This window comes from Balaenoptera musculus, chromosome 18 (genome assembly GCF_009873245.2).
Source record: "Balaenoptera musculus isolate JJ_BM4_2016_0621 chromosome 18, mBalMus1.pri.v3, whole genome shotgun sequence".
Taxonomy (NCBI): Eukaryota; Metazoa; Chordata; class Mammalia; order Artiodactyla; family Balaenopteridae; genus Balaenoptera; species Balaenoptera musculus.
In genome coordinates, this window is record NC_045802.1 from 4330531 (window position 1) to 4356135 (window position 25605).

Below are 25605 nucleotides of genomic sequence, written 5' to 3' on the forward strand. Positions count from 1 at the left end.
ACTTTTAAAAATTTTATTTATTTATTATTTATTCTTGGCTGTGTTGGTTCTTTGTTGCTGCCCACGGGCTTCCTCTAGTTGCTGCGAGCGGGGGCTACTCTTCGTTGCTCTGCGCGGGCTTCTCATTGCAGTGGCTTCTCTTGTTGCAGAGCACGGCCTCTAGGCGCGCGGGCTTCAGTAGTTGTGGCACGCGGGCTCAGTAGTTGTGGTGCACGAGCTTAGTTGCTCTGCAGCACGTGGGATCTTCCCGGACTAGGGCTCCAACCCGTGTCCCCTGCATTGGCAGGCGGATTCTTAACCACTGCACCACCAGGGAAGCCCGTTACTTTTTATTGTTACCGTATGCTGGCAATTCTGAACAGTATCAGTGATAAAATATTCCCATCCACAGAGGCAAACCGCTCCTACTCCTGTACCCCTCTTGATATGCCACTGCTCTCTGTTTAAAAGTGTGTTCATCCAAAATATTTTGTAAACTGTAAGCGGTTGTTTTTCTGCTGCTGCCTCCTTTGACTTTCCCATCTGAAGTGCGGTTTCCTGTACTATCTGTGCGTGACTTCTTAGTGACCTTTCCAAACGTCTGACCCTTCTGTGCATCACAGGCACAGTGCGCCATCGTCTCCTTAAAATGATAAGCTCTGTCCCAGGCTGGGTCCTACTGTTTCAGGTGCCTGCCTCTTGAATTATTCTTCAGTTCTTGAAGGAAAGATTCATTATCATAGTTTTTTAAAAAATATGTGCCCACCTTCCTGCCAACTGAAAATTAAATTTTGGAGTTTGATATTATATAGTTTTTCAACTATAGCTACATAAGATATTCATATATGAAGTAATCAAGTATTTACTCTGAAGAACATTCTTTAGAAGCTGTATGATATGCCTTTTTTTAACCCCTTCTCAAATAGTTATGATTTGCAGATGAGATATTTACCCTATGAGAATGAATATAATTACGAGTTAATTATATTCTTTGCTCCTTTCAGTCAGGTTTAGATGAAATGAGGCGATACCAACCTTAATAGATCTACGTAGATATTTATTTGTTTGTTTATTTATTTATTTATTGGCCGTGCCACATGGCTTTCACGATCTTAGTTACCCAACCAGGGGTCGAACCTGTGCCCCCTGCAGTGGAAATGCGGAGTCCTAACCACTGGGACCACCAGGGAATTCCCTACATAGATTTCTCATGTTAATAATTGAACCAATTGGTTAAGTTGCTGACTTGCCACAAGAAACTTCATATTAAGGTGGATAATTGGCATAGACAGCCTAAAAACACCATTTGAAAATAGCCCAGAATGTTACTGAAGCTTTTGCTTAATAACATTGGCTTTATTATTAATAGAAATACTGACTTGAGATGACAGAGTTATGAAGTTCTTTGATATATATAGTTGTTACTTAATAAATGAAGATTAATCTTGTCAGTACTAATCATTATGTAGTAGCAGACCGGTAACTGGGATGTGTCATCCTTGGCAGGAAGTGGAGATCTAATAATGCTGGAACTCTTGTTGGGCTGAAGGTGGTAATGTGTACACACATGTGGATGTTTTAAGAAAAATGGGCTAGAAAGGAAGAACATTCAGTATTTATTTGGTGAGATAATTTATGAATCCAAAGTAAACTTTTTAGTTTTAGAGCATTAAAATATGTATGTATAAGTTGGTTTGCTTATACACTTAATCTGTTTGCTGTAAGTAGAGAGAAATAAAAACAGAGGTGTGTGTAAGTTAGCCATGTTGTTTCCTTTGACTACACCCTTCTCCTTTCTTCTTTATTCTCCTCTCCTTGGAAGTGAAAAAATCGTTTGACTAATAGTCTGTAGTCCTGGTTCTGGCATTACCATCTGTATTAATCAGCGTTCTCCAGAGAGACAGAATGTGTATATTTAGAGAGAGTGAGATTTCTTTTAAGCAGTTCCCTCAGGCAGTTGTGGAGGCCTGGTTAGTCAGAATCTGCCGGGTAGGCTGGCAGGTTTGACAGACCCAAGGGAAGAGGTGTAGTTGAGTCCAAAGTCAATCTGCTGGCAGAATTCCTTCTTGTTCAGGGAGGTTAGTTTGTTTTATTAAGGCCTTCACCTGATGGATGAGACCCACCCACGTTATGGAGGGTAATCCCCTTAACTCAAAGTCCACCCATTTAAATGTTAATCTCATCCAAAACCACCTTGACAGAAACATCCAGAATACTGTTTGACCAGATACGTAGGCACTATGGTCCAGCCAAGGTAACAGATAAAATAACCACCCTATACAAGTCGGTTAACCAAGACACAAGTTAAGGTAATGTGAGAAAAGGTATTTCTGGGTCATGTCGTCCATCCATCCCACCCCACCCCCGTTATCTGCTGTTTATATAAAATAGGAGTGTTCTGTTGGGTTAAGGAGTATTAAGATTTTTTGCCAGATACCATAAAGAGAAACTAAGTGTGAAATATTATGAAAGCTTCAAATAAAGATATGTTTTAAGTGACTCAAAATGAGGAAAGGTTTGAAGTCTGTTAGCCTGATTGTATTGAGTTTGGTGATTCTTTTTTTGAGCCCAGTCTATTAAAAATTTGAAGCACCAAAATCATATTCGATACTTTTTGTGTAGAAGCTAAGTTTGATTTTGCAGTAGTGACTGAACTCTTTCCTGTGAGAGGTAGTCCTCCTGGATTGAGTTAAAGCACATGGACAGAGTGTGAGAAGTTCTCACTAACAGCGACTCCATTGTGACCTGTTTGAGGACATCCAGCCAGTTTACTCTATCTGGCCTCTTTCAGTAGAACTGATTATTTTTTGTAAGACTTACTAAATTTAGGAATGGTTTTCTTGTGCAATCGTGAAATTTCAAACTCAGTTAATTTTTCTTTTCCTAGGAAAAATTCTGTGATAGATTAAGAATTTGAAAAACGCTTGTCAAACGTATGCATGCTGGTGTTAGTGAACTGGAGATTAAAAACACCGCTATAGTCTGGCTCCAGTCTCCTTTTTTTCTTTTCTCTCTTTTCTTTATAGTTATTTTCCAGCCAACCCAGAGGTTTCCCTGCCTTCCTGAATCCCTGCTCCCTTCATCTCCAGCATCTGAAATTCTATTCATCCTTTAAAGCTCTGCTCCTGCTACCTCATCAGTAAAGTGCACCCCCTCCTCCACCTCCACTCCCCCACTCCCACCCCAGTCACACTAGCTGGGAGTGAGAATGTTTACTTCTACACCCTGTAGCAGTTACTTTGAACTACCCCTGGGGCACTTGCTAGTTTTGGTAATTGTATGTCCTCTGTTTGATGGTAAGTTCCTGAGGGCAAAGACTGTGACTTATGATATGTTTGTATCCTGCCCAGCGCTTAGCAAAATACACATTAATGTATACAGTATTGCTTATATTTGTTGAATGAATGAACTAGCCCATTTGTAACAGTAGCAAAGTGGCCTCCAAGGTTATTCTCCATAGCTTATCTCTGATATTACCTGATGCTGGTCCGTATCTACGGACACACAGAGACTCTGCTGCGTTTCTTCCTTTTACTCCCTCTTATCTCTGCTGTGATTCAGTGCAGTGGAACAGTGCAGAGAAAGTTCTTTTCTATTCATACTACATTTTAAGTCCTTTCAGCATCCTTCCTCTTTCCACCTAAAAGAGCTCAGCTCTTAGCAGTCAGTTCAGAGACCATTCAGCTAATGATACTGATCTGTTGACCTTTTCCATTGCACTCTTCCTCTACCCCATATTTTTGTTCCGCCCACTGAGACCTATTTCCTGGCCCTTTGTCTGTTTGTTCTGATGTTCTTCTCTTCATGTCATTTATTTTTTCCAATTTTTTTCCTTTAATCTTAAGGGTCGAACATTTCCATCATAGTTCGTTTACATCCCTCACTTTTTTTCAAGAACGTCTTAAGGTACCTTCTGTGTGAATTATTGTTTAATTGTAGGTGAGGGGGCCATACCTCCCTTCTCCTATACATCCCAGCTGCTCTGAACTTGCTGCTCTCATGTTTCACTTTAATAATACATTTAACTGACCAGTTCATTACTAATCACAATGTAAATATTTTAATTTCTAGCTAATAGTTGTTCATTTTAAATTTTCTAGTGAACTCAATGTTGGCTGAATTTTGTGCTTTTTGTTGAAAATATTCATGCAGATATACCATAGAAATGATTTACACTCAAATCAGACTTGTATTTAAGTAAGTATTAAAGACTTGGGCTTTTGCCATGTTTCCTAAGGAACTTAATAGAAAGTAGAGAAGTAGTTATGATGACTGGCCTATTTACCATTAATTTTCATGAAGTATATATCAGGTTCTCATATGGTCATTAATGTGTTCCACTTTAAAAAAAAATCTAATGTCCAAAATGTCATTTGAATTATTACCTTAATGGTTTTATCATAGTGGTAATTAACTTGGAACTACTAGACACATAGGGTTGTATTTTTGTCCTGTGGCACTAAGTGGATAATATAATATAGCGTATTATATTATATACTATAATATAGTATTAAGTGAGATATACTGTAATATAACTTTTCACCATGTTGTTTCCTTTTTTCATTTAAGCTGAATTACAAGGCTGTATACAAAATTTGGAGTGTTTTGGAGTATTACAACTATCTGCTAGTTGGTCACTCGTGCCCTAAACCAATTCAAAATAGTTTTTGGGGGGGGGGGGCGGTGGTATAGCTCAGTGGCAGAGCATATAACCGCAAAATAGGCTCTTTGTTTTTTTGTGTGGTTTTTTGCCATAGGAAAATTTCCTAGAAAATAAATCTTTGTAGAGATTTCCTTCGGAGTATCCCAGTGGGGATGTGCTATCATGTGTAGTATGTGATGTGACATAGCCCAGTGGGCCGTTGCATAAACGTATTTAAAAGATGCTGGAGCTATTTCAGAGCTTTAATCTGACTTGTTAAAAAAAAATCTGATAGTGCCGCTGCCATGCAGTTTATTTTAATTATACTGGGTAACTTGGAGTCACTTGGTGGGGTTTTAGCTGTTTGGTGAAGGATGAGTTGGTTTCCTAGCAGTACAGTCAAAATCTTGGAGTGAGCCATCGACTCAAACTCAGTTTCACAGGGTCTACGTTAGGAAGGCGCCTAATTATGTATTGGTGATAACATGATGAGTTATTGGGGTGTTTTGGATCTGATTCTTCGTGAGTGAAAGATGGCCTGGTTTATTAGTTTTGCTTACTAATACTAAAGTTTGCTGACAATGATATGGTTAGTTGGTTTGTTGGGGTTTTTTAGGTGCATTTTCTTTCTTTTTTTTCACATCTTTATTGGAGTATAATTGCTTTACAGTGTTATGTTAGTTTCTGCTGTATAACAAAGTGAATCAGCTCTACGTGTATATATATATATATATATCCCCTCCCTCTTGCGTCTTCCTCCCACCCTCCCTTATCCCACCCCTCTAGGCCGACACAAAGCACCAGGCTTATCTCCCTAGATGCATTTTCTTATTGACTGTTGAGCTCTGTACAATAAGTGGAAGACTCAGAAGGAAAGAGATTAAGTGACCTGATTCTGGTTACTTAGAGAACTGTTTTCAAAGCTGGGTCACTGAATTTAGGGAATTTTTCCTCTAGATCAATGATTTTTATAACTTGCAGGTTGTAAAAGCCATAAGTGAGTTGGGAAATCACACAACACAACCAGCCTTTTTATTTTTTTAATGGAGTAGAGTAGAATAGAGAAAATAGCAGAGTGCATCATATGTCTTGAGGGAAATTATTGTTTCATGAAACTTTTGTTTCAGTTATACGTGTGTATATGTGAATATGGTCATGCAATATTAAGTGATTTTCTTCCTGTGGGTTGTGTTCAAAAAGGTTTGAAAGTCGCTGCACTAGACTGTTTCCCAAAAGGTACTTGATATGGTTAGGAAAAGAGAACATCAAGGGAAAAAAAGTAGTCAAATCTTTAGAAAACAGTTTGTCCCAAATTATAAGTACTTTAATGTTTCATGCAAATTTCTTGACATTGATAATAAAATCATTTTGAATAGCTGTAGCCCTGTAGGAAATATGTTTTTCTAAGTAGGGTTTATTTACGAGTAGGAGAATTTCAGGCAAATTTCACCTTCCTCCTTTAATACCTTTCTAAATTGTCTGAATAGTTTGCAGTTAACATATATTATTGTTATATAGAAGGAAACGGAGGAAGATTCTATTTAGTCTTTATTAAAAGTTCACACATAATATTCAGTGTGGTTTAGTGTATTTATTTTATGGTAGAGGATGATTGCTATTAAGAAAAAAAAAAGCCATGCATACACTTTTTTTTCTGCCTAAAAAAAGAGGACAGTACCTTCTTCAGGGTAAAAAAAAAAAAAAAAAAAAAAAAAAAAAAAGAAAGAAAAAGGCAGAAAGGACCCTGCCACTGTCCAAATGCTGAAAGAGGCAAAGCAACAAAATAATTGACCAGCTGGGAAGAAAGGAGCCTGCGTTCTTGGCCTCTGTTCTAACTGCTGTTGCCCCTTCTCTGTGCTTCGCTTCCTTGAAATGAGTGTTGGGAATATATTAAGCATGTTTCTTTACAACAGAGCTTTTTTGAAGAAAAATGCTTTGTGACTGTCAGGTTTAATCACTGCTTATTACTTGAGATTTGCTTCATTTACTGGGAGTAAATGAAAATAAATAAATCTCCAAGGATTTACTCTGATTTTCTTATTTGTCTAATTGTATAACTAGTAAAACATATAAAATTGCAGTCATAAAATTTAGGCTTGAAGATAAAACATAGGTTTTATTGATAAGAATGGGTTAAGGCAAACTTAAATGAGGTTTGCATTAATTTTAGTTAACATAATGAATTGTGTTTATTCTATAGTATATTTACTTAAATGACCAATTGGGCAGTTTTCTTTCTTGGAAGTATTTGATTGTTTGTAAACAGTCCATTTGATTTCTTGATATGTGCCACGTTTGTGTAATTTTGATATTGATGTTGAGCATACACAGTGAACTGTGTTCTATTGTTTGTAAATAATGAAAAAGTGGTCTACTTAATTTTACTGAATAGCACAGCTGCAAATATCGTACCTGCTTATATGGGCAGATTACAAGTTGATTATAAAAATATTATGTTATTTAGTTTGCATATTGCTTCTAATCTACTTTTCCTTAGAGTCTGAGTCTTTTCAGACACTTTATCAGCACAATGCTGGAATCTTTTAAGTCAGATTTCTCACCAATCAAGAACAGATATTCTAAATAATTTAATTGAGCCTTTAAAAAAAAATGGAGTGTAAGATAATATCTTTGAGTAATCCTGAAAATTGACTAGAAGTAGAGGATTATCTGAGTTTTAAGTCACGTACATTGGTACCTTTTCTCTTTTTTTAACATAAAATGGAGCCAGACCCGTCTTTTCATCTCTTTGATAGAGAGTCATCTGAAGTATTAGGACTGTCTGGCACATAGTAAATGTTCAGTAAATGCATCTTACTTCAGTCGATCATCACATTGCCCTAGAACTATGAATAAGTACCTTAGGGGCGGGAACTTTATCCATTTCGTTTACTGCTGTATCATTATTACCCAGAGTAGCACATATTAGCTGCACAATAAATATTTATTGATTGAATAACTGGATTCTTATCAATGCTACCTTCAAAACAGGTCTCAGATTGAACTACAGTAAGACGTCCTATAACTGAGATTTGAAGGTGGCGCATTTGGCATTGGTCCCAGTCCTCTGACCAGTGTCTTTTCTCGAATAAGAGTGACCTGTAGTGCTTGTTTTCAAGGAGAAACAGCTGTGGGAAGAGAGCCATGAAGGGAAGAGCAAGTTAGCAGGGATTCTGGAGTCCTCCTAGCTCAGTGTCTCTGGGTCAGTCCAATGAACAGGTGCCGACTAACAGGGAGATTCCAAAACCCCTCGCTGCCAGGATGTGGATTTGGATTTTCCAGGTGGACTTCCAGGCGTGCTCATTCGTGAATTCCTGTTCATTAACCCTACAGTAGCCTGACCCCCCAGTTCACACGGTTCACACGGTTGAGTTTTCTGCAGTCCACTTACTGCCTCTTGACTTTGCTTCTTATCGTTTCTGTCACTACTGTTCTAATCCATGGTACCTGGATTACTGAAAAAATGTCCAAGTGAATCTTCCCTACTTGCAGTCTTACGTTCCTATGGTCCAGTATCTACATAGCAATCAGAATGATCGCTCTGAAAAGCAAATCACACCATGTCATCCCCCTGCCTGAAGTTCCTTGGTAGCCTCCTACTTGTGAGGCAGGTATACTCAGAATCTGTCCTAAACATTTGTTATGTCTTCTTGCTGCAGAGACTGGAGAGCTGAAAGCTGCAGCATTGTTTTATGTATCAGTAAGATAGAAAACATGCTGGCAACTCGACTGTCATACCATGGAAGTTATAAGACATAACCCAGTTACAGAAATATTAAAATTTTTAAAGGAAAGTAAAAAAATGCATAAAGTGCATTTTTCCCTTGACATTTGGTAATAGTAAGTAGCTAGGACTTAATTACTAGTGCAGTGGCAAATGACTGAGGTAACTGCTTTTCTGTCTTTAATAAGAATTGTTAAGTTTCATCATTATGTGTGATGTTTGTTCTAGGGTTTTGGTAGATACCTTTTATCAGGCTAAAAATGTTCCCTTCTATATCCAATTAAGTTGTTTGTTTCTAAATCAAGAATTGATTTTATTAAATGCTTTTCTTGCATCTTTTGAGATGGTCATATGGCTATTAATCTGTTAATACGGTAGCTTACATTTATAAGGTTTTATTTCATTTTTAACGTTGACCCATCCTTGTCTTAGTGGGATCAGCCCTACTTGGTTTTGATTTTTTTTTCTCCAGTTGCTGTTGGATTCCCTTTGCCAGTACTTTATTGTGTCTATATTCTCAAGTGAAGATGGTCAGTAATCTTCTGTTTGTACACTTTTTTTTGTTATCATGATTATACTAGCTTCAGAAAATGATTTTAGTCTCTGGAATAGCTTGTATAATATAGGAATTACTTACTCTTGAAAGGTTGGTAAAAGTCATCTGTAAAACTGATTCTGGTGCATTGAAATTAGGATGGATGATTTTTGACTACCATTTAAATTTCTTTAATAGTTGTTAAATTATTCTGGTGTTCTACAAAACCCTGGATAGAATAAACATTTTAAAATAAATACAAATTACCGTAATTGACCCTGGAAAAGGTAGAAAAACTAAATAGACTAGCAACTATGGAAGACTTAAAGACATTTGTCACAGGGCTACCTCTAAAACCATGTAACAAATGCACATTTTTTCACAGTTGCTTCAACCATGAAGCAACAGTTAATCCTGCATTATATAAACTGTTCCAGAAAGAAAGTTTCCTTAGTAACCTTGTAGGAAGAAAGCATAACACTGACACAAACCTAATAAAGATAGTAGATCAGTGTCATGTATAAATATTTATGCATATATCCTAAATAAAATATTAGCAAATAGTATCCAGAGGAATGTTAAAAGAATATTACTATGCTCCAAGTAAATGAAGTTCTTTTCAAGAATGTGAAGATGATTCAGTCTTTGGAAACCTATTAACAGAATTCATATTAATAATGCTAAGAGAATAACACTGGTTATCTCAATAGTTATAAATATAAAACTTTTGCAAAATTCAGTGTTTGACAAAGTTTAATATTCATTTCTGATTGAAATTCTTTACAAAAATAAGGAAAGAAGGAAACTTCTAAGCACAAAAAGTGTACATACCAAATCAACAGCTGTTATCTTTTCTGTTACCTTTTCTCTTATCTTCTCTGTTCTAACCTTTCTGTTACCACTATTATTTAACAATGTCCTGGAACTTTTCTGGTCTAAAAGTAACCTAAGTAACTGTGATAGGGGAGGCTAAATAAAATAGGATCAATACAATAGTACTATGCATTTATTTATTATTTGTTCACTGTTGAGTGAACAAATACAGGAATCAAAAGAGCCTTTCTAAGATATTTATATAAATGTAAATAATATAGAGAAATCTGGAATTATGTCCACCAAAATACTTGTAATGACCTAACTCTGTGAGGTGAGGTTTCAGGTAAATTTTACTTTCTTTGTACTTTTCTGTATTTTAATTTTCTACAAGAATGTCTATTTTTATTACTTTAATTCTTAAAAAGCTGTTACTAATAATAAACAGTTTTTTAATCAATAAAAGGCATAAGTAACTAGAAGCTAGAAAGGTGATCAAAAACAATTAGGGGCATCTCATAGGGTGATGTAGAAAAATCATCTTGGGGGTATTATCCAATCATGAATGGGTACCTCGCCCCCCAGAAGTCTTCAGTTAAGAATCACTTCAGTTGTGAGTCACTATTAACAGATTATAGTGTTAGCTGTCATTATAATATATTTTGGACTTTTAATATATCAAGCATTGTATTAAGTCTTCTGTGTGCATTAGTAATATTTATCTTTGCAACACTAACTTGTCATTATTTTTATCCATATTTTATAAATGAGAAAATGGAGGTGAAGGTCACAGAACTAATAGCTGATAGCATCCTTGATTTTCTTTTAGCCTGTTCTTAACCATTTAACCATACTTCCTCATCTTCTGAAGAAGTCTATTATATTCCTCAAATGTTTAGGGGAAGAAAAATGTTGAGAACTATTGGTCTAAAGTCTGTGTCTGTTCAAATATAGAAAAAAATTATAGTATCAGATAAAGTATATTTTACTTCAAAAGACTGAAACATATTTTGTAACAGCAGAATGATTAAAATAATGAATATACACCAAAGAACTTATGGTTTGTTCAATTTGGCAGTTGTACAAAAGGAAATAGAAATATATAATTATGTACTTTGACATTCTTCAAATCAGATTTTGACAAAATTTTTTAAATAAAGAATGAGCAAAAATTATAGAATGAAGCAATGTGATATAATAGAATTGCTTGGCATTTAGGGCTATATAAAAGAACATATTTTAAAATAAACGTTCACTGGGAATTCCTTGGCGGTCCAGTGGTTAGGGCTCCAAGCTTTCACTGCCGAGGGCCCACATTCAGTCTCTGGTTGGGGAACTAAGAAACCCGCAAGCCGTGTGGCACAGCCAAAAAATAAAAAGAATAGAAAAAAAAAGAAAAACCATTCGCTAAAAATGTATGTCTAGAAAAGTTCAGTGTGTACTAGAAGATGAAGATATTCATGGTAAGTATTCACAGAGACACAAATTCTATATTAATTTCTCAGAACACAATAAAAAAAAACTACAAGTAAAAGCAGAATTATATTTTCTTAGCTATTAGACATCAACTGAAAATGTGCCATTTGAGATACAGATCAGTATGTGTCATAGTACAAAATGATTAACAACCAAACTGAAACAAAGTCATTGAGTGTCCAGAAAGTGTGCCACCAGGTTGTGTTGTTTATAAGTGTGTAAGTTTAGTTCTGAAAAAATCTTGGAGAACAGCACTTAACAGTGGTTTCTTAGGGATCCCTGTCTTCTTTTCATAGACAGATCCATTAAAAACCAGCTTTTCTTGTTGACTCAGAGTCTCCATTTTGCCTTGATAACGTTAGTGAATATGAAGACTCTGGTTTTACTCCTAGAATAACAAGTTGTCAACTTGACAGAGATGCCAGTGTTCTGCACTTCCGTACCTGTGTGAGATACCTCTGATTGGTAGTGGAAGTTTCCGGACCAGCCCAATTCCTGTCTTTCTCAAGATGCAGCTCCGTGCAGTCCTTAGTCTTCTACCAGAGCTGGCCCCTTAAATGAAACTACTTTGCCATCCCTGCTGTATGCCAGAACCATCAGTGTGCTGTTTCCCATCGTGACAGAGCCTGGAGAACAGAAAGCCTCTACAGGAGTGGTTATCTCTGTAACACAGACATCTTGCTTTAGGAAATGTCAGTGAGGTTTTTTTTTGGAGCACAACAACATAAAACAAGAAGAAAAGCCATGAGACTGTAAAACAAGGGCATGTTCTTTTAATTACAAACACAGGTTTTTTTCTGGGAGAAATAAAGCAAGAGAAGGCTATCGTAGTTTCAAACAATCAAGTTATACTTCAAACAAGTATCTCATTGATCTGTTTCATTGTTCAGCAGGCAGTAAAGGGTGTTCTATAATCATTTCTGTGCATAAGATAACTATTCTCGAAGATGTTATCATGATGTTATAATACTTTTAAGTCATGTTGGACCTCTGCTCTCTATAGCAACAAATAGTTTAATGGAGTATGTGCCTCATCAAAATGTCACCAGCAAAGTATGTTTTTTTAAGGTGATTATGTCTGATGGCACATGAAAGATCGCAGACTATTTACCAAAGTCATGGTTATTACTGATTGTTTCACGAATTATCACCAGTTACTTGGATGCTTTGGCTCTAGAGCTTAAAACTGCTAACAAATTCTCCCACTGAAAAAAGAAAGAAAAGAAATTAGCTTTTTGGAGAATATAATATTGTTTCAATGTGGCATTAAGTACGAAAACAAAAATTATCCATCAAGTCTTTTGAAGCCTTCCTTAAAACTGATTAAGCAACAAAACAAATACTGACAAGAGTATTCATGATCTCTATGGCTTTTCTGCCATTTTCTCTTGAGATTTCCATTAGACCACATTCACAAAAGAAATTTAGTGTGAGATTTGTCTACTAAATGAGAGTATCACGCCCTGGGGCATATGGATACCACCATGGGAGACACCATGAGGAGGGACTCATTGTTTATAAACAGTTTTATTAAAACAGCACTTAAAACCATTCTCTTTTGTTTATGACTACATAGCATGCCCAAACTGAACTTAAATCCACTAATTTAAGTGTGCGTGGTGACTCTCGGCCCCAAGATCTACTTCAGATCATGCGATAGGCAGTGAGTTGTCTTGCAAAGCAAGTTTTAATTATTAGCTGGAGCTTTGGCCCCAAACCCTAATACTAGGCAAGACTTTGACAGAGAAACTGTTCCTCACCAATGCTCAAACCCAAGCTTGGGACTTGGCCAGTCCAGTGAGTCTATAATAAAATGAAGACCAAGAGAGGGAGTTTCTCCCCCTTTGCCTAGTAGTAGGCTGACCAGTACCACCCATCCCAGGGCTTCTCAGATCTGGGTCCGGCTGCTGAATGAGTAAGAAAGCAAAAGAGAGAGAGAGAGAGCTTTTCCACTCCATCTAAAATAGAAGGAGGAAAGTGATGCCCATGTGTGCTTGTGCTTTTGCCAGATATGGAAGTAATCTTTTAGGAGCACTTAAGTGCTAGAAAAATCCATCGCAGCAAGCCAGTTAATCAGCTTGTAACTCTGGAGGAGGGAGTGGGATTTGGTATGTGATGGAGGAGTGATGGGTGGTAAAAGAGTCTTTAACTCTTAACTGTGTGTGGCCTCATAGTTTGAATTGTTTATAATCAGAGTGTATTCATGTATTACTTACATCATTAGAGGGTGGGCGTGGAGAATCAGGTTTTGCCAAGTAATGCAGAGGAAAGTTCTTATGGTAGAAATAACGGGCTAGCACTGACATAGTTGTGTAAGGTCTAGTCACAGAACGCTGCAAACACATGTGTGGCAGGAGAGTGGTGGAAGGCGGGGCTGGAGAGATAAGTGGGTTAGAGCTTGCAGGTGCCTGGCATTCCATCATAAAGACTTCTACCTTATTCACAGGCGGTGAGGGGCCACGTGAAGGTGAAATACTTTAGTAATAAAGCACAACAACAGCATTCAAAGAAATTTTGAAAAGGTCGTCCCTACCTCTGTCACTGTAACCTTTTTTGTTTTTCTAGTCCTTACTTAACACTTCTTTTTTTTAACCCAGTTGTAATCACAGTCTATATATAATTTTCTGTTCCACTGTTTTCCTAATAATTTCCTCTGTTACTGTGGAAGATTTTAAACAAGGGAGTGATGATGTGATCAGCTTTGTCTTTTAGGAAGGTAACCCTGGCAATAGTACAGAAGACTGAATTGACGGGAGGAGAATCAAAATGGGGTTCAAGAGATGTCTAGGAGGTCCTGCCCTGATGAACCATGAGAAGAGAGTTCTAGCCCAAATATCAAGTCCCCTCCTGAGCCACACCGTGACTGAGAGCAGGCCTTTCCCTCAGCCAGATAGACGGGCTGCCTCTTCTCTTGGAGGGCCACCCCTGCTGTGGGCATTTCACGCGAGTCTCTGAGCCCTGGTTTCCTCTGAAGCAGGCTGAGCTCTGCAGTGTCCCTGATGAGCAGCTTTGTTTGTGGTTGGCAGCTCCACGTGGCTCACAGGGAATATTGTTAGTGCTGCACTTCCTTTTGGTGCTTCACCAGCTGTCTCAGTGGGCAGGAGTGTGTGTGTGATGATAGAGATTCTGAAAACATTTTCTTGAACAACACATTATAGTTATGGTAATACACGTCCATTTAAAGCTTGCTACATAATTACCTTCAGAAGGGTCTATTAGGAACGGGCACTGCACTGCTCAGAGACCGGGCACATCCTGCTACTGCCCCCCACCCCCATCTCCTTGATCACACTTGGGCAAGTCATGCACTCGCTCTGGTGCCTAGTTTCCTCATCTTAACAATTGTAGGAATTTTCAACCTTTGAAATGTATGTGCTACCATTTCAGCAGTGTCTTTTCACTGAGGATAAAAAAATAATTTTGATCTTTGGTAGTTGGTAGAATAATATACTGTAAGTTACATTTTATCAGTAATAGCATAGGGGCTGTCATTAAATATGGTCAGGGAAGCCTGTGAATTGGTTACCACTGTAAACAGCCTTCATTAAAATCTTTAATTTGATTCCAGGATTGCTTTGATGGGTATTTGAAAGGCGTCGTGATCTGGTTTCACTTTTATTCAGCAGACTGGTAGAACTGCAGTCAGACCAGGCGGACGGCAGGGTGGCAACCTGAGAGACATTTGGGGACTGCCCCTTCCTCCTTTCCCTCTCTCCTCCTCCTTGAAGAGGGACAACCCTTATATGTTAGTATAGTAGATACCACTGTGATAGATTTTAGATGGCAGTTAATCTTGTTATTTTTAGAGACTTAAGAACTGTTTGAAATATTACTTTTGTAAAATCTCACTTTAAATGTTAGCTTCCTTTTTTATTTAAAAATGAAAACCTCAAAGATGTTCAGGTCATGGAAAATTCCTATTACTCTGCTAACTCATTTAGAAAAGACTTTATTAAATTGATTTCTCTATAATTTATTTGAAACATAGGTACATACTGTGCGGTTTCCAAAAAAGGGTATCAGGTGGTCCCTTCCCTATAATTAACTTGCTGCTTAGTGTTAAATTATATTTGAAGATACATTTTCCCTTGAAGTTGCAGGACATTTTATGTAACTGAAAGAGTTAGAAGGAAGCACAGCATTTTAACTTTCTGCCAGCTGTTCCGCAGTAGTGAAAGCAGACTGATAACAGGGCCAAGAAAAGCCTTAGCTCTGCCTGGAGAAAAACACTGCCATATTTGGCCTTCATGAAGTTGCATATTGCTTTGCATATATACACATAAAGTTTCTTTGGTGACTTCCTGTGTTTGATTTTAATTTTTGAGTAAATGTGGTTTTTTTAAAGGTGGATTTATGTTATATTGGCATATTGTCTATTTAAAAGAAACCACTACTGTCTACTGAAAAAAAACACTATTTTGTTTCCACAGAAACCTGCTAATATTTTAGTTATGGGTGAAGGTCCTGAGCGAGGAAGAGTAAAAATTGGTATGTTATATCTTTGATAAGTCACAGTGTAGCACTCTTTTAAAACTTTTGCAGGCAGCTTTATCACTTCTAATTTTTGCTGTAATAATATGCATTTATTCATATAGTTCCATGTGATCGAAGCCATTTCTAAAGAGTATATGTTAAAAGTGAAAAATGTTTCACACTCTTGAAAGGTGTCAGACAATCTTTATAGACTGAAGTGTTCTAATTATAAAATAAGCCATGCAAGTTTCTTAGAAATTTTGCTTTCATTAAAAATAGCCTATAGAGGTGAGTGGCTTCTATCCATGTTAGAAGCCAGCCTCACCTTTAGTCACAAGGGCATACAGTGTACTAGTAATTACACCATCGGTTCTGTTTACCTGAGCCACATTAGATCAGGACATATGCCTCTGTTAGCCTCATCTAGATTAGGAATTACAAACTCAGGATACCACTGAGGCTGGGTAGGTTCTAATGAGCCTTTGCCTGAAGGGAAAAAATTAACAAGCGTTCTCTACCTCGGCATGTTTTCTAATAGCTCTGTTTTCTTATATATCAATGCAAAATTTTACCCATTCCTGGTCTGATAACCTATAAGGATAGAACTAGATTTATTTTTCCTAACTGGTTATTTTTTCATTGTCATTTCCGAGTTGTGTTTGTCACATTTATTTAGTTTGTTTTGTGTGTGGATAGAAGAAATGTAGTAACTAAATTATATTAATTTAAAAGCAGCAGGCTTATGGGAGTATATAGCAAAGTAAATAGGAATTTCTGATTGTAAGATTTAATATGAATTAGAATTATCAGCTGATTTGTACCACTTCACCAACAAAGAAAAACCCAGGTATTCTTAACCCTTCTTCCCTACCCTCCCCTATAAATTCCCCAAATCTCATTTTCTACTTCTAATTAGACTCTCGAAATACTCTTGATATAAATTTTGCAAGTGTTTTAGTACTGCGAACATCTGACGCACCTTGAAATGTTCCTAGTCATTGACTTGCTTTGAGAACCAGGCCCTGTCAGTGCTTACCATAGTATCAAATGCCTGTTAAGACCTTACATGTGTTTTTAAAGGATTTCATCCAATCCACCTTGGTGGCATCAAAGTCAAATGTAAGTTCAAAGCATGCAAAATCTAAAAGACCCAGCCAAACAGTATTTACAGATGTGTTCTTTACTGTAAGATTTAGGGGAATTTTATATGCTAAAAATAACCTAGTTTGGAATTATACTTCTGTGTAACATGTATGATGTTGGCAGGTTTGGGGGACACTAACGGCTTAAAGTATTCACATTTAAGAAGAAATACTAGTTCTTCTGTAAACCAGTATTTAGTAATCCGACTCGTGGTTTTAATTCTTTGCCAAATTTCTGTGGTTTTTTTTTTAACCTCTATAATTAAGTAGATTAGATTGGGGCCTACTTCATTAAAAATGTATATTAGGAGAGCAAAATTAAACAAATGGTGGATGAATCTTGAAATTTTCGAATAGGTGGTATGAATAGTGATTGTTCATTCAGCGTGTGTTTGGCAAAAGCAATGTGTAATGACACTGTACTTGATGCTAAAAGGGGGAGAGAGATGAAAAAGACACAGTTTTTGCCTATAAGACGGTGGCAGTTTATTAGGATAAATGTCCATGCCCGAATTACCACACTATATATTAAACCGTGTGAAATGCCGTGAACTGTATCTCATTACAGCTCCAGCTCTGAGATACAAGTTTATGACATTTGTCAAATCACTTAATTTCTTCTAACCTCAGTTTCCTCATTTGAAAAAGGAGGTGATTGAATTATATGATCTTTAAAGTCTTTTCCAGCTTAAAAAACAAACATGATTCTTTAAAGAAAAAACTCCACCCAAATAAATGGGGGGGAAATAGTGGTATTATTATACTGTACAGTCAGCTTCTGATTATACCAGTGAACATGCTTATTGATGCAAATAATGGAAAGCCTCACCCTAACAGATCTAGTTTCTTGGTGCTTGTGACCAATAAAAAGAATGGGAATGCAGCTTCACAGCCCTGTCCCAATGGTGGTAAGACAGATGGAAAGAAATCTGCCCGGCGGGGTAGGGTCACCCTTGACCTCTGGCAGCAGAGTGTGTCTGTAACCCAGTGGAAGAGTGAGTGACAATAGTTGGCAATGAATGAAGATCTCAAACTTGTTTTATATTTAGACTTCTGAAAGGGGTGAGATGTTGTGTTGGTTTTGTTGGTTTTCTCCCTCCAGAATTCACATTTTTCGTATCTTACTAAATGATAATAGTAAAATTAGAGTAATCAATAAAATTTGTAAAAATCTGTGTCCTTAACATTGCTGTTATTTTTTTACAGCTGATATGGGCTTTGCCCGATTATTTAATTCACCTTTGAAGCCTTTAGCAGATTTGGATCCAGTAGTCGTAACATTCTGGTACCGAGCCCCAGAATTACTTCTTGGAGCAAGACATTATACCAAAGCTATTGGTGAGTAGAACTAATTAAAATTCCATGACATTTAAAAAGTGGCTTTGTTGTTGTAAAGTACACATATTTCTGTACATTTTTAAATCCAGTAATATAGAAAATTATAAAAGTAAGAGCAAAAATTAACATAAAATTCTACTCTCTAGAAATACCATCATTAGCATTAGGGGTGTACCATTCCAGACATCCCTTTCTGATAGATAAATAGATGCTAAAAAAGTTTTTAAATATATGGGACTATACTATGAATTCTAAGTAAAAAGTATTTTAATTTTACTTGAAAAGAGAAATAAATACAGTAAAATTTCTTAATCATTGAACGTCAGACAAATGTTTCTTTCACCAAAAGAAATACTAGCTTCTAAAAGATCCCCTTAAAATTAAGGAAAAAAGATTATGAAAATAAGTAAGTGTTTAGAACATCTTAATTCACTTTTCAATTTTTGATAGTATTGATTATCTCCCTATTTTGAAGAATTAGGAAATTAGTGCTCTTCTACTTCTTCCCCCACCAACCTCTCAGTTTATAATACCATTATCATCATTATTATTATTACCACTTTGTTGATGTTTACAGCATTTATTTTCTGTTTGCAAACCATAATGCCCACTGTTGTTTATACTTAGGCTACATATTGTAATGGATTTGATCTTCAACTACCACAATCCTTTTATCACAACTTTTCCATTAATGACATCTTTATTCTGCTTCATTTTATTTGGTAGAATGTTATCATCATGTAGTTTTTTCTTATGTGTTTTGCCTTTCTTTTTTCCTTTTTTGTGTGCCTTTATTGCTTACTTAACGTGTTCTATGTTCTCCAGGATGGTGTTAAACCCATTTTTATTTTTTTGGATAACTCCACCCACAAGTCTTCTATATTTTGCTCTATTCTGGATTGGTTTTCATCCCAGTTTTTCCTTTTTTTATTCCTCTGGGTGGGATCTATTTCTTTCTGGATTTCATTATTTCATCCCTTACTTTGCTACAGCATATTCTTAAGTAACCTATCTTAGAGGTAAATTTTCTAGTTCTTGTATTTCTGAAAAAAATGCCTTCATGATACTTTCCAGTTTGGTAGGGATTAAATTTATAGGTACAAAATGATTTTCCCTCAGAATTTGGTGATGCTCATCCGTTGTCTTCTAGCATCAGTGTTACTAATGGAAAGTCTCACATTGATCTTGTTCTCATTCAGTGGTGAATTACCTGGGGTTTTGTCCCTTCTGAAAACAAATAGGATTTCTCACCCTTGTATTTCACAGTGGTGTGCTGGCCACTTGGTAGGCACATTCAGTTAGAAGTTTATGTCCCATGTCTGTGGGAAATCCTCTTGAGCTAGTCTTGATTGCCTCCTCTGTGTTTTTATTTCTCTTTCCTAAACTGAGTATAGGCAGATGTTGGATTTCTTGGATTGATCCTTTATACCACTTTTCTTCTCATGCTTTTCTGCCTTTGTCTTTTTTATTTCTAAGAACCTCTTCTTATTCTCTGATTATTAATTTTTTTTAACATATTGTATTGCTTTATGGAAAAAAAAAGCTTCTTAAATACCTGTGAGGACAGTGATAAAGATTCTTGTTGTTTGTAATTTGCTATATTTCTGGAATAATTATCTGTGTTTTCTTTGTAGTCACTTTTTTTACTGATATGTCTTGGTCTCTCGCTTTCATGTGGCTGGTGTTCTTGAACTGTTTGTTGACCCTTGATGTCTCTTTGCATTTGAGAATCAGGTTACAGAAAGCTGCTTGGGAACTTAGTGTACATGGACCAGAGGGCTCATAGATTGGCAGGCTTTACTTCGGGGTGATCCAGCGGAGAACCAGCATTAACTGGGGAATCCTAAATGCCAGTATGCACAAGTCTTCGAACTGACGACCTTCAGATTCTTTAAGGGAAGAATCTCCAACTTCTGGCCCAAGCTTTGTGTACCTGGTAGCCCCAGGGCAGTAGTGGGTGGGGAGGGATCAAGTGTTCAAAATACAGACTTTGTAGCTGATTCTGCAAGCACAGAATCTCCCCAGAGCTGTGCGGGGCAAGTCTGCTTCCCACTCAGCAGTAATACTGCGGGCTGGGGCCTTCTCTGAACTGTTTCCAGAAATGTTTTTATTTGTGTCTCTGCTAGATCAGGTCTGTATATGTCTAGTCTCTTTTCATCCGTATCTTAGTCAAAATACTCCCTCTTCAGAGAGAACTTCCTTGGTCACACCATCAGCCTTACCCATCACACTCCCGTCTCCCTGTCTGAAATCCCCTGAATGGGTAAAAGCCCTGCCCGTCTGTTCACCACTGGAGGCCACCGCCTGCGTGGTGAGCGCGGGGTACTCTGCTGAGGAGTGAGTGCGTCTTGTCCCTGATGGTCTCCTCCGGTTCTCTCTCTTACTGTGGATTTGGACCTTTATTTCTTGCTGTCATTTCAATATATACTCAAGAAGAGGAAAGGAAAAATACTTGTAATCATTCCCCCATATTAATCTTGAATCCAGCATGTCTTTTTTCACAAAATCTTTTGTGTTCACTAATCTTTATACCTGCTTTGAGATCACATTTTATTGTATAGAAAAATAAAGGTAGATTAAGTTAGTCAGATATAAGACTTTTCTGTACTATACCGTTGCAACTTTTCTACAAATCTAAAATTATTCCAAAATAAAATATTTATTTTTTAAAAGTCAATTAGGAGGAAAAATAAAAATTATTGAAGCTAGCCCTGTTTTTGAATGTATATTACTACCTAAGCACACATTTGGTTATCATTTTTACAGAGGTATTCTAAATGGTTAAGCATGTAAACTAATATGATACATAGGTATTTTTTCCACCTAGAAAATGAATATTTAAAAGCAGTGTTACTTTTGGTAAGACATATTAAGAGGCTATACAAATAAGGAAATAATTACCTAACCTCAGCTGCTGTTAACAGAAAACTCAACACTGAATTGATTTAAATTGAGTAAAAAATAAACTGTAACATAGGTTTGTGACTCTGGCTCATCATTTATTACTTTTTTCTTTTTTCTTAAGAAATCTATATTTTATTGTGAGCATTGAGAGTTGTATAAGCTGTTATTCACCAGGACAGTCTGCAGTCTAGCAGTTTTAGGTCAGGGCTGTTTGTCACAAAGCTAGACTACCAGCTGTTAGATAGATTCCTTTGTTCAAATGGCTTTATAATTTAGCCAAAGAGAAGGCCTTCCTCCTTCTCATCAACATCAAAATTTATTGGATAACTGTTAGACTTTTTAAAACTTAAGAGAAACCAAAATGAACGCAAATTATGTCGTTTACCCTTAAGGGATCTCCATCCAGTTGAGAAACCAGTATGACTGTGTGCATAAACTATGTTGTCATCTTTGAACAACAGAAGTAACCAAGACTAGCGCTCTGACTTGTAGCCTTAGCTCTGCCACTCGGGGAGGGGGACGGTGTTTCGGCAAGGCGTTTAGTCCTTTATGGCCTCATTTTTTGAAGATGAGAATTTAGCCTAAATCATCTCTGAGATCACCTTCAACTCTGACAGTTCTGTGACGTTGGCTAGAAACCACTGCCTTGTGAGGTGGCGAGAGCACAGAGGGAACTGACTTGAGGGCAGGTGACCTGAGACCAAGGTCAGTGCCAGTCCCTCCGCATATGCCTGGCCCGGCCCAGAGCAGTCCTGGAAGAGGCTTTCTTCCATCAAAATGTTTGCTCAAAAAAGTGATAATGTAGATATCTTACAAATTGCTTTTTTGTTTGAGAGAGAGACAGAAATCATATATAAGCCATTTTTAATATAAATTAAAAAAAATAGAATCCAGGAGTAGAAAATGAAACTTCATCCTTGCTTCCGGTCTCTCTCACACCGTTCCGTTCCTCCCGCTCCGCAGGTGGGTGCCCTCAGGGTGCAGTAAAGCACTCAGCAGATCCCCCCCACCACCCTGAAGGCACTTGCCTAGCGTTTTGACTTCCCTGTCTGGTAGTCGTAGTAGGCTCAGCAGACAGAAGAACCTTTGTGGTTGAATTTACCTATTATTTGCCGGATATGTTCGTACGTTCATTTTAGTGGTCTCATTTAGAAGGGCTAAATCTGCCAGTGGAGTTTGGTGGGTTATGTTAGACTGAAGGTGCTAAGAAGCAGCAAGAGAGCGTAGGGGAAATCTGAGCACATCAGCCAGCATGTTCCCACCCTCCTTGCGAATAGATCTTAGTGCTGTGCTCATTCACTCCACTGTATGGAACTGCAAGCTGAGTCGTTAAACCCAAGAGAGAAAATGATAGCTTAGTCAACACTGTACTCCTGGGGACAAAGTTTAATTCAGTTTTGAGTGTTGGGGGTTTTGTTTCATTGACCTTGTGGAGAAGGCCGAAAGAGGGGTATCAATCTTTAATTAATAGTCAACTAGGGCAGTCTTAAAAGTTTTACTGAAGTCTGAACTTCAATAAAACCGGGAGGATGTGAATTTACTCTTTCATTGAGATAGGGGCTGTTAGTACACTTGTTGATTAAAACAAATTTCACACATCTTTCCTCCCCCCGTTTGGTTCTGCGTAGCCCCCAGTTGCGGTCCACTCTGCCTGGTTATTAGCTCAGTAGCTGCACATGAACATCACATATTTTGAGAAGTAGATGGGATTTGTATGCTTTTAATTTGGAAAGTCTTTCTAGAAGGAGTTTGACAGGTAGGTGAGCAGGAAGGGACTTTCCCATGGCACAATCTGAAAAAATAGGCAAGATAGGAGAGACTTGTTTACAAAGATTTAGAAATTTATCTGAAGTAATAGCCTGATCAGCTAACTCAAATTTGTGGTTAATGTCTGGATTTGAAGAAGGGAAGGATGGTGAAATTGATAGAAGGTGAAAGATAATAGAAAAGATAGGAAGAGAGAGGTTATTTAGGGTAAAGTTAAGCAAGGTTCAGTAAAGTAATTTTCCTACTTTCCTGACTTTTTTTTTTAAAGCAACAGAGGATAGCTAAACTATTTACTTACCTCTCATCTTCCTTTACATGTTTTATTTTTTGTTCGAGTTTTCATAGCCAGGCTGAGTTGTTACAGTGTCTCTCGGGTGCTATGAGTAGCATTTGGCAGATGCAGACTGACCCCCCGGCCCTCTTGGTGACCCCACTCAGCTTGCCTGTCTTCCCTTGGATTGAGATGATCAAAGGTCAGCTTCCTATGGGATAACCATGTAAAAAGAATAATCACAAAATAATTAATTTTCCCGTTACTCTCTGACGGTAAAAACGAAAATAGCTTGGCTTTTATTCCTTGATGAGACTTTTCCGTGTGGTGGTGTTGGCCAGGACTCGGTTCTCTGATGGGGGAGAAAAACGGACGGGCAGACAGTGTCATTTTAAAATCCCTGCTTGTAGTCTCGTTTGTCATCTTAAGTAAACAGATGTTAACTTGTTACTTTGAAATGTAAGTGTGATAATTGTACATTAAATTAAATATCTATATTCCAGTTTTAGATTTTAGGAATTTTCAGTTATTTATAAATGAACATTTTTTTCCCACTTTCTATTTAAGTAACCATTATTAACATACCTGAATAATTGGCCTTAATAAAATAGTGATTTTACTTTGTCCTTCTATAGTTGTTTATGTTTACCACAGGTATTGGTTAGGTCAGTGAGAAACCACTTATTGAGTGCCTGCTGTGTGCACGGCATTGTGCTGAGTGTAGGGAAGTTACCATGGTCGGTTTAGGGATTTGTTGAGTAGAAATGGAGTGCTTTCAGCTTCAGATTCCAAGTTGGCATATATATCTTTCCACTGCTAATAGCTCTTTTAGTAAGAATTTAATATGAATGAAAGTTAGCCTGTATCTTAAAGTGAGTGAAGGAAATTTGTTGTATAAAGAGGAATCCATTTGCCTGGCTTTTAAATAATTCTTATGAATTTGTCACCTCTGTGCCTATTTAAAGGGGTAGTATTTTGCCCCATATTTTCTTGTCTTTATTAAATACAAAGTCTGACTCTGCTATAGCATGGAGAAACACTTGAACAAAAAGCTCTTCCAGTATAAATGCTGTTTCATTAGAATATTTGAGGCTAGGCATTGTCTTTTTCTTGTTGGAACAGTACCTTGCTAACTAGTGCTAACATGGCAGGATAATTGTTAAGCTTCACAAATTAATAAGTACATAAACTAGATAGCAATAAAAAATATTTTTTACCTCAAAAAATGGTGCTGATTGTTTTTGGCAAGTATGCACAATTTCACAGGCTGTTTGGGTTTCTGTTTGTTTATTTTTTTGTTTCGCTTTATTTGTTTATGGTTCCCATGCTCCAGCTGCAGCTTTGTATGTATTTCACAGATAAGGTAATGTTTGAAGCACTTAAACTCACCAAAATTTTTAGGTAATAAATTTGATTAAACTTGGACTGAAATCGCTGGGTGGGATGGAGGTTTAACAGGGAATGAAACACTGGGGTGGGTGGGGTGGGAATATGTATGTACAGACAATAGTCCTTGATATTTGTAATTGCTTAGGAATTAATATGGCTTACTAGGGGAGAAAAAGAGCTAAAAAACACTCCCTGCCAACATAAAAATGCATTTTCTTTTGGAAAGAACCACTTTATTTTCCTCCTTTCTTTTTCTTTTTTCCTTTCCTTTTTTTTCTTTTCTTTTCCTTTTTTTTTTTCTTTCTTTTTGTTTTAAAGATATTTGGGCTATAGGGTGTATATTTGCAGAACTACTAACGTCAGAACCAATATTTCACTGTCGACAAGAGGACATCAAAACTAGTAATCCTTATCACCATGACCAGCTGGACAGAATATTCAATGTAATGGGATTTCCTGCAGGTACACATGTTTTTGTTTTTAAATCACTGTTGTTTGAACTTAGATATCTTCATTGGAAAGGTGTATATTTTTAGCTGATGAAAGCTACTCTTACTCAATTCTCTGTGTTGATGACTTGCATTAATCAAAGACCCATAGAAATAGCAAAGTTTGTAGAGTTCACATATTAGCATAAAAATATTTAGGGGTTTCTTGAATTTGCAGGGTGTATTTTTGTTTCATTTTGGTTTTTGGTTTTGTTTTGTTTCATATTTAAAATGATTGCAATATCTGTATTTAGAAGGTGCCTTTAGTTCTCACCATTGGAGATGAAATAAAATTCAGTAGTATGTATTTTTGTCTGGCAGTATATATAATAATGTCATTACTTGGTATTTGATTACAAATTTTGAACAGTATTTCTATTTAGGGCACTGTGCAGTACATTGTATTGAATAATAGCATTTTTTGCTGTATAACTCTTGTCAGTAAGAACATTCTTTGAAGTTGGAACAGTCAGGATGTGAGTGAAGGGCTCACATTGCGCAGCGACCGTGCCTGCACTGATTGCAGCAGGGAGGGAGTTGTTGGGTGTCCCGTCACAGGCTTTAGATCTCTAGCTGCGTCCTGGTCCCTTGTGCCACAGGACAGCCGCTCATCACTCCCCAGAAACTCTGCCCAGAGGTCCAGAATAAAGAAAATTTGTTTAAA

At 37.1% G+C, this 25605-nt stretch overlaps 1 protein-coding gene across 5 annotated transcripts in view; it reads left to right on the top strand.

Annotated features, from left to right (window-relative positions):
* CDK8 (cyclin dependent kinase 8) overlaps positions 1-25605 on the top strand; it is a 97839-nt gene that overhangs the window by 62269 nt on the left and 9965 nt on the right. For 3 of the 5 annotated variants that reach the window (XM_036831738.1, XM_036831736.1, XM_036831735.1), the window contains 3 exons: positions 15600-15657; positions 17991-18122; positions 24772-24915. In XM_036831738.1, the coding sequence (XP_036687633.1) occupies positions 15600-15657; positions 17991-18122; positions 24772-24915 (334 nt within the window). The remainder of the gene's footprint in view (positions 1-15599; positions 15658-17990; positions 18123-24771; positions 24916-25605) is intronic. The other 2 variants (XM_036831737.1, XM_036831739.1) reach the window with 2 other exon arrangements.